This window comes from Amblyomma mixtum, chromosome 3, assembly GCF_055824585.1.
Source record: "Amblyomma mixtum isolate Tamu chromosome 3, ASM5582458v1, whole genome shotgun sequence".
NCBI classification, from domain to species: Eukaryota; Metazoa; Arthropoda; class Arachnida; order Ixodida; family Ixodidae; genus Amblyomma; species Amblyomma mixtum.
The window spans coordinates 41,002,344-41,012,067 of record NC_143014.1 but is presented as its reverse complement, the minus strand read 5'-3'; the positions used below and the strand labels follow the sequence as shown (position 1 = coordinate 41,012,067).

The 9,724-nt window shown below is 46.9% G+C and overlaps 1 protein-coding gene across 1 annotated transcript; it reads right to left on the bottom strand.

The window, feature by feature from the left end:
- Positions 1 to 1,254: 1,254 nt before the first annotated feature.
- LOC149349861 (Krueppel-like factor 1) lies at positions 1,255 to 8,276 on the bottom strand. Its single transcript, XM_089576831.1, has 2 exons — positions 7,964 to 8,276; positions 1,255 to 1,490 (listed from the first exon to the last, which is right to left on the bottom strand). Exons 1-2 carry the CDS (start codon positions 8,274 to 8,276, stop codon positions 1,255 to 1,257), a joined length of 549 nt encoding a protein of 182 aa, XP_089432957.1.
- Positions 8,277 to 9,724: the final 1,448 nt, after the last annotated feature.

The window sequence follows — 9,724 nt, the reverse complement described above, 5'->3', positions numbered from 1 at the left end:
ACAAGTTTTGTTCTGTATGTACAAAAGCGCCATATAAATATGCTATTATAAATTATCAGTTGGCCCGCAGGTAACCCATGCAATTATAGCATCTTTCCTTGTAAACTGCAGCAGGCAGTCCTGCAGGCGATGATTCAAGAAAAGTTACATATATAAAATAGTAGCAATGGCTTCGAATATCGCAGCCTTCCAGGGATTGTTAAAAGGGATAAGAAATCTTTGAAGTGGCGTGCTAGATTGGTCCCTCTTCACCCGCTTTTTTTTTCTTCTGTTCCCATGGAAGTAAGCGCTTGGTATCCAAACATATGAAGTGAAATACTCGTGGTGGCTTCACCAGTTTGCATTAACGAAATGCAGTCCTTCCAAACCCTCTACGTTGGGCCAAGATATCTGGCCCTCGTCACATGGGTTTCTTACTGCGTAAGCACAGAAAAAAAAAATCTGCTTAAAAGCAAACTGTTACCCCATGGTTGAGGTCTGGCAGCCGGATCGCTTCCACTCAACATTTTCCATGGTACCACCTACGGTGCCTGGTCCCTTTACTTTCGTTTAAGTAGCACTTTGGATGTCTGCGTTGAAATGTAGCCACTGTTTCACTCCAAAGCGGAACCAACAAGCTGTGCTCCTGTAACGCATATTCAGTGTTGTGGTGTGCGGCTATGATATTGTTATTAGCCTGCACGCGTGCGTTTTTGCAGATATGACAGTGAAGGCGATATGTGAGAGAAACAGCGACATCACATCATTTTTCTTTCAAGAGAAAATTTCTCGTTCGGATTCAGCCCATTTCCACGCCTACTCTAAGAGATCAATGCGATCGAAGAGATCACACATCAGGGCTTGTAACATTAGAAAAAAAAAAGAAGTCCCTTGCTTCAACCTATTCTTTGTCAAAGTGTATGTTACAGCTGTGAAGTCAAGTACTGCGGCAATCATTCTAAAACATGTTAGAACTGTGAAGTCAAGTACTGTGGCAATCAACTTTTCGGTCCGTTCCAAAGCAAGTGACAGGGACTGAGGACCGCCGTACCCGATGACCTTTCTTCGCATGGCTATCGAAACAGCGCAGAAGCCTGCTCCGAGGCGCGTCCCGAGTGGCGGGAAATAGTTCTTGTCCAGCGCACCACACGCGGACCCCGCGCAAAGTTTTCGACGAAGGAGAGATGATCCAGTCAGCTCTTCTGACTACGCTGTCCTTGTGGATCCTCAGGCGTCCGGTCTGGACGATGGGGCGGTTGATCGGCGCATCCCGACTCACATGAAGAAGAAGTCCGGCGCGGCGCCGAAGAAGTAGGGTAGGCCTGGCAGCAGGGCTCTCTCGTGCGTCTTGACGTGCTTCTTAAGGTGGTCTTTGCGACCGAACGGTTTTTGGCACAAAGGACACGGGAAGGGCCTTAGCCCTGTGTGAATGCGACGGTGTCGCGTCAGCTCCTCGTTGCGGGTGAAGGTCTTGCCGCAGCCCTCGTGCTCACAGGCGAAGGGCCGCTCTCCTGCGTTAAAATAAAGGAAACCCTGCTTGTGCATGTCCTCGTCATTTGTGGCGCAGGTAATACCCTCCCCGAGATGTCCACTGATACCTCCGCAGTCAGCACTACTACTACTACTACTACTACTACTACTACTACTACTACTACTACTACTACTACTACTACTACTACTACTACTACTACTACTACTACTACTACTACTACTACTACTACTACTGCTACTACTACTACTATTTATAATACTGCTACTAATAACAATAATACCAATGATGAAGAGAAGTAGTTGCCATCATGAACGGACTCATCACAAAACAAAAGCACACGCAGACCAACGACCACGAATTTCTCACCGTAATTTGCGGCTTATCAGCTGTCTCTCTCCGCAGCTCCCAAAAAATTCCGCAAACGCACAATCTTTTATTGATGCTATTTTGAATGCTATGCCACCTTTTGTACTGCATTCGTAAACAGTGGTCGTTAGTCGTAAACAGTGGTCGTCACCTAGATGTGTATAAGTCGAGCCCACTTGCGCCGTTCTAACGAACGCTCGCTTATTACGAACGAGGGTGGTGCGACCGCCAATAGAGCAATGGCACTGCGTCTCAAATACAGCGAACAACCGTGACAGCACGACTCGGTTAGAGCGAACGAGGAGGCGCCGTAAATTCGGCCCCTTTGTAAAAACAAAGCGCGTGTTTCCTGACAACACAGCCCCCTTCGAAATCAGCGCAGCCCCCCCCCCCCCCCCAAAAAAAAAAAAAAGAAATATTAAAGAGTTCGCATTGAAACCACCGGCCAAGAGAGCATCCTTAAAACTTTGTCGAGGATCGGAGATACGGAGACCGACCTACCAGTTGAGTCCATGAACTCTCACATTGAGTCCCTAAAGCAGCTCGTTGGTAGAAATGATTTAGGCGGGAAGCACATGACCACTCTGGATAGCTCGGAAAGCGCGGTTATTGGGCCTACACGAAGAAGCAGACGTCCAAAACGAACCTTTTCAAGAAATAACCGCCACCTTGGCCTTACTTCGCATTTTTAGCTGTTGCAGGGTAAATCCGTTTCTTACGAATCTAGGATACAAAGAACGCGATCCCACTGAGCATGAAGTTCGTTGTAAGTGGTCTCGACCACATTGGGACTCTATGAAACCACCGCTTGGATAAGACTCCTCCCGAAGCCAGCGTGGATGATCTAATTTTGTATGCGGAGACGAGTGGAACAACCATTGGTACAGCGCCCTTTATAGGATGTGCAGTCATTGTCGGTCCACTTCTTTCACGTCCCTTTAACAGCGCAGAAAAGAAAAACCTGTCTGAATCTTTAGGCTCAGACTCGTTCAGATATTTTTTTCACCTGAATACGGGCCATATATATGAGAGGGTTTCTTAAGCCGCTTAGCTCCTCACAGAGAGTCGAAATGGCCCATTGTGCAGAAGTTTCCCACGCGTTAAATACTGATCGTCTTCTATCTTTTCTATTGGTAGTCGTGCGTTTGAGCGGCCGTTGCCGTTTTTGTTCCTACGTCATGACAGATCTTACTTTGAAACGCCCCCTTTTTTGAGGCGCACACGCATATTTCTTCGTTTGGTCCATATGGAAGAGCATTTCTTATGGGAGAGAATATCGGTAGTCTATTCTAAGCAACCGTTCTCGATGGACGACATGATCGAGAGTATAATCCATGCCTCTTTTATCTAGAGAATAGCCGATACGCAGCTATAGGCTGCGGCCTGTAGTCATCAAATGAACTGAACTGCACGCAGGGTGCTTGAAAGTGCTACTGACGGTGCGAGAAATCAACCTGACGAAAATGATGACTGTACCGCAAGCATTGGCAGACAAATCGACAGCGACATCAACATCTCAGTACTTCAGAGCCACTTGAAGCTGCAGACATTTCCTTCCCACGTCTCGGCGACGTTTTCAACCGACCTTACAGCAAGAGTAAGCTCAGTGGTCGTTAGACTCGTTACTATTTTCTGATTCTCCGGTAATCTCAGGCTTGTGTCAAGTATCTATGTCACGTTACCTTAACGTAGAAACCGAGGCCCCGATACTGCACACGAATGACAAGCACTCCCTCGCAAGGACAAGATTTGGTACCACGCCATGAGGTATATAGGTAGCCACTTCCTTCCGTACGACTAGAATACATAACACTTGCCCCTCGGTCCCCAGCGGCGGCGAAATCTGACCAAGACGGTGATGAGATCTGTGACTTAGCATAGGGGGCTATAAGAATATTCTGACCTGGACAGACCGCCAATAGAAAATTAACCTTACAGCGTTTAAGGCTAAAACCTTGTCGAGAGATTAGAACCTAGCAGGGCCGCTCGAAGAAGTGTATAGAGAATTATATATGGCATCTCAGTGAAGTTTGCGTGGTTAGGAAGACTGGCGAGAGGCATGCAATGTTGAACAGTGGGAACGTCCTCTTCTTTATTGGTGACTGAAAAAAGACGGAATAGGATTCTTACACTATGAAGAAATAGCTGAAAACATAAACGAATTATCCATAATTAACAAAAGGGCAGCAGTCTTTCTAACAGAACTGAATAAAAGAGATCACTGATGCGTCCCGTCAAATCGCGAAGACTAATTGATCGAAGGGTTCTATAACGGCGTCGAAACGACAACGAAAGAGTAGACGGGCAGCTCACTCAGTAATTTAGGCTCAAAATTAGAAAAAAAGAACCCCGGAGACGAAAAGGTTCTCGGTATCTATGGAGTAGGCTCCATAATTGGTCGAAGAAAACTTGTAGAATATGCAAAGGCACACTCTAAGGGTCATGAATAATTTCTTTCGTAACCGTATGTAGAGAAAGTGGGCGCATAAAAGCCGAATGGACTGGCGAGAAATGATATAGACAATAATGTTCACGAATACCAGGACTGTACAGAATAATGACCGGTTAGGTAAAATAAAGGGTAGCGAGCGCAAACTTGGGATGCCTACAGTTAGCCTAGATTCGCAAAGATAGCGAGCAAAAGTTGATACCAAGTAAATGAATGAGTTAGCATTACACGAAAATGTTCAGCGGCTCAAGATTATCCAACGTTCCGCTTGAGCCAAGACGAGTATAACGTCGAGGCAGTGAACGCAAACATTACCAATCACCATCACAAAAGAACTAAACAGGACATTGAAAAACTGTCGCAGAAATAAATGGATCTCATTCAAAAATAGCATAAAATGAAATCTTATAACGCCAAGGACAAATCAGTAGTAGCAGAATGGTAAAAAAATTTAACACCAAGACGAATGTAAGCGATATACGGAAATATAACACGAATAGGATTGAGGAAACACTACTGGAAGGAGGAAAACCGCAATTAGTAAGCCGGAAACTACGCTCTGGCATAAGTCAAGTGTACGAGGTAAAATAGGAACATGGCAATGTTATTAAGAATTACGAAAATATAGGGCACCAGAAAAGTTAATTGCGGATTTGAACAACAGCCAAGCAAGTAGGCACCAGTATTTTAAAATATTAGCACCGAGCGTAGAAAATGTCTTCAGAACCAAAGCACTAAAGAAAGCCTTAATAATTGCGAAGGAGAAAGTGGTGAGTGAGGATTAAATAACTGCAGGAATATTCGGTAGCATAGGTGTAGCGCTCTAAAAGCTTGCAGCTTCTAATACACGGCATCATGTGACCTTAGGGGGTATACCAGGGACATAGCAGGACGTTAACACTATACCAGTTCACAAGAAGAGAAATATCAGAGACGTGTGTAAAACTACAGATTCATTGCCTTATTGTTCGATGTTTACAAGTCATTTACCAAGGCAACAGCTATTAGAATGAGGGTAATGCTATATTTCATAAAGCTTAGAACAGAGGCGGGTTTTAAGTGACATCACCGACCATAAGATCGCACTGATGCATTCATTAAAGCTGCAGACAAAGTCGCAAAATACAACGCTCCTTCTTTGGATGTTCTTCAAAGAGTACGAAAGCCAATTTTTAGAGTGGAAGCAGAAGCGGCCATGCAGGCGTTGCGACAACAAGGCTTCAACAAATTTATGTGTTTCTAACACCTTTATCTATGTTGGGAAATATCTACGGGGACTGCGTAGCATCACATAAGACAAGCGAAAAAACACCGGAAAGGAGTGTCATCACTCGCGAGTAGGCGAAATGTCTTCGTCGTCATTCGCTGCACATCTGGAAGAAGTAAGCCCAACAGTGTGACAATTGACGAATACCTAAGCAACCTTCGATATGCTTGCGATGTTGTCATGACTTGCACTGAAGGGATGAATACAGGGATATGTTGAAGGCCTAAGCACTCGAAGTTCATTAGTATAGGCTTAAAAAGCAGAATGAGCGCGGCCAAATTATTTTTGCCCAGTCCAGTTCGGCAAAGGATCAACAATTAGCGAAATGCAATAAAGAACCTGAAGTAGTTAAGGAATACGTCCACCTCGGCCAAGTAATCATGGTAGATCCCCATTATAACTAAGAAATCAGAAAGCAAATAAGAATAATGTGGAGTGAATACGCAAGATGGATTGACAAGCTTGGAAAGTTCACTGCGACAGTGGAGTTGATGCTGGTGCAAAACAGGAAAAAATGGGGTTCATTGGAACTATATAGGGGCGTGCGAACTGTAAATTTTCAAATCCGAACGAAATACAAATACTGTAGCCTTTCTGTAGAATAGAATGTGAAAAGCGTATTTAAAGCTGAACTAAATTCGAATCGAATACTGATAGAACCGAATCACAGACGAATCGAATATTCGTACAAAACGAACAACCGTGCTAAGCAGCGAAGCGCTAGCAGCGGCGCTACGGCACGGCGCTCTAACTCTTGGAGTTTTAGCTACAGCAGTGAAAACATGCAAAACTGATTTCCATTAGGGGGAACACAACACTAAGTCACTGTATTAACTATATGACCTTCAACTCTATGACCATACTTATAGGAAAGTTATAATTTGATAATTGGCTACACATTTCAGTCGATGAGAGGGGCGACAGCTATCTATGAGCCATGGCCTCCGAGGTCGCGCATCAAGGCATGGTTTACTGTACCTTCCTGAGCACTGCCGTGTTGTACAGTCTTGGAGGCCATGTATCAACATTATGAACGCCGCCGCACTAATGCACCGCGTCGTGTAGATGGACCCTCCATCCTGCGCAAGCCGACTGCGGCAGCATGCTGTGCAGCGTCGGAGAGGACCCTGTTTCTAAAACAACCCCTGATGGAGGCTACGGCCAGTCTAACTGAGCTTCTCTTCTGTTATTCGAAAACGATCGGAGAACATTTGATTTGTTTAGAAAAAATTTGAACCTCCACTATTCGATTCATTAAGCAAATCGAAGGGTATTGAATTCGCTATTCAAAAATTTCGAATATTCGCATGCCCCTGATTGCGAGAAATCTTTTTCATGCGGTGGATTCAACCCAGCTGATCAAGATAATGATCATAGGAAGAAATAGATGAACACGAATAACCCGGGGCAGTTCGGGGGCCCTAGTGTTGTTCCATTATTGCCTTGTTAGTTTTACGCGTTATTAATGCGCACATGCCCTAAATGAACTTGTTTCTCTCCTATATCGATTCATATTTCATACAACCGGATGCAAGACCTCTGCGAACGACTGTTGTAAATGAACAAATCCATACTTCACAAACGCCTTTCTTATGCTAATGCAAACATGCTTTGACATGAATTGAACTCGGAAAAGAACATTTCTTTGTATGTTCCGTCTAGCACCAAAGTGTGATGCAGTGTTTGTTTTGGACGCTACAGTCAGACTTCATTTCCCCTGAGACAAACTACGCGACTTGGTTATCATAAAGCAAACTTTGCATCCAGGTCCTAATACCTGCTTATCCAGAACAGGATTCGTTTACTTGAAATGCAGGCTGATATTTCTAGTGACGCCAGTTTCAAGCACCACCCGGCGGCAGTCTACAGGCTGCTCCACTGACAACGTACACGCACGAGAAATTTGTGCGGTTGTAAATTGCCTAAATGATAAAAGACAAATGAAACAGAACGGGGCCTTTGCACAGTATATGATAGTTCATATTATCAGGGTAAGAAGATAGCTGTTTGCGGAGAGTGCGAAAGTACAGCGTTGTGCGATGTGCATAGCAAATATCCTGCATGAAAACAGTACATGAGGCACGGTCATTTAAACCTACAGATTACTACGCTTTCCTTTGCCTGGTTTTTACAGATTAGATCAAAGCCACATTTCCTCGAAAGGTCTGGGCTTTCTATTCATTGGTCAATGATGAGTGACATGGAGAGACAACGTGGCGCGTATATTTAAGGACGCCGTCAAGACGCTATAGACGACCCACAGTGGTCACTACAGGAACCGCAGCTCGTCAGCAAAGTGCATTCGAGTGGCCGAGTCAGTGGCCAATAACTCCCCGAGGAGGAGCGCTGTGCCACAACGCGAGGCATGTTGTGTCACCGCGCTCTCGCCCAAGTGGACAGCTGAGCGTACCGGTATGGATTCGAACGTGTCCCTTGAGCTGCCCATTGTTGCTGAAGGAAACCTTGCAGTGCGGGCACTGGAAGCGCTTGGGCCTCTGCTTCTTGGCCTTCCATCGGGCTGCCAGCTCCTGCTGGAGGAGCACGGGCGCGTGGTGGTGCTGCGCGGCGGCCACTTCCCACGCGGTCAGCTGGGACGGGAAGGCCGGCTGCAGCGCCGATACGGCGGGCGGCAGCAGGTACACCGGCTCGGGCTGCACGATCCTGGCCTCGCTCTGCTGGGCCCAGGGCCGGAAGATGGGCGACGCGCGCTCCTTGCCGGTCATGGCTCGCTCTGCGCCCGCGGGGCGGCCTCGGCTGTGGCCACCACCGCCGGCCTGGGGATTGGCCCCCGGCGGGACAATGCGCCGGGGACGGGCGTGAAGCAGGCGGAGACTCGGGAGAGAGGGGGGCCCGCCCCTCTTTAGTCGGGGGCTCGGGCTGACGTCATGGACCCCGGCGGGGGCTCGCGCCGGGGGGGCACCGCCGCCGAGTGTTTAGGGAGAGCCGCGCGCGTCGCTTTGATGGCAGTCATCATGGGAGGATGCTGCTCCCCCGCTCCTAATTCAATAAGGCAGCGCCAATCCAGGGCCCGCCGGCGGGGCGCGCCCTTCCACCCGCGGCTGCTCACCCCTCGAGGCGGGGGTGAGGGCACGCATCTGGGCACACGGCTCCCACTGGTGGACCGCGTTTGTGACGCCGGCCGTCCAGCGCGGCACCGTCTGCTCGGTGATAACGACGCAGGCCACGGGTCGCCGGGACGCTGCCGCAGCGAGGGCACATGAAGTCGGCCGGATATATCACGCGCAGGCCGCGATTTCGGTCGGGAAAAGCTTCATTTATTCGCTCTCGGTCTCACTTTCCTTAGTTATATATATATATATATATATATATATATATATATATATATATAAACATACTTATACAAAAATAATAAAAAGGAAGTTCCATCTATATATATATATATATATATATATATATATATATATATATATATATATATATATATATATATATACACGAGGTCTGTTAGAAAAGTATCCAACTTTATTTTTTTTTGCGAACACCTGACGGATATGAAACAAGCGTTTTGCATCACATGACCTTGAACCTTCGTGCGCATGCACGAATTTTTTCCCGCCTGCCGATAGCGTCAGTCGCTGGGATGCAGCATTTGAGTGAGTCGGTGCGCAGTGCTCTCGTCGGTTTTTTATTGCAGGGAAAATGGCGGAGTGACAGGAGCAGCGCTACTGCATCAAATTTTTCCATAAACTGGGCGACAGCCAAGTGGAAACCATTCGGAATAATCAGACGGCTTTCGGTGACGATGCTATGAGCAGCACACAGATTAAGCAGTGGTACAATTGATTTAAAGATGGCCGCACATCGGTGGGAGCGAGCCACGCTCCAATCGGCCATCAACATGCCGAAATGACCAGGTCATTGCCGAACTGAACGCTGTGGTGATGCGGGACTATCGCGTGACTATCCGAGAAATTGAGGAAGAGGTGGACATGAGCAATTTTTCCGCACATTCCATTATCACCGAAGATTTGGCCATGGAGAGAGTTGCGGCGAAATTCGTGCCGAAGCTGCTCACGGTGGAGCAAAAACAGCTTCGTGTTGAAGTCTCACAGGACATGCTGGATTCCGGAAACAGTGACCCCGACTTCATAAACATCATAATCATTGGTGACGAGTCTTGGGTGTACAGGTACGACCCGGAAACCAGATC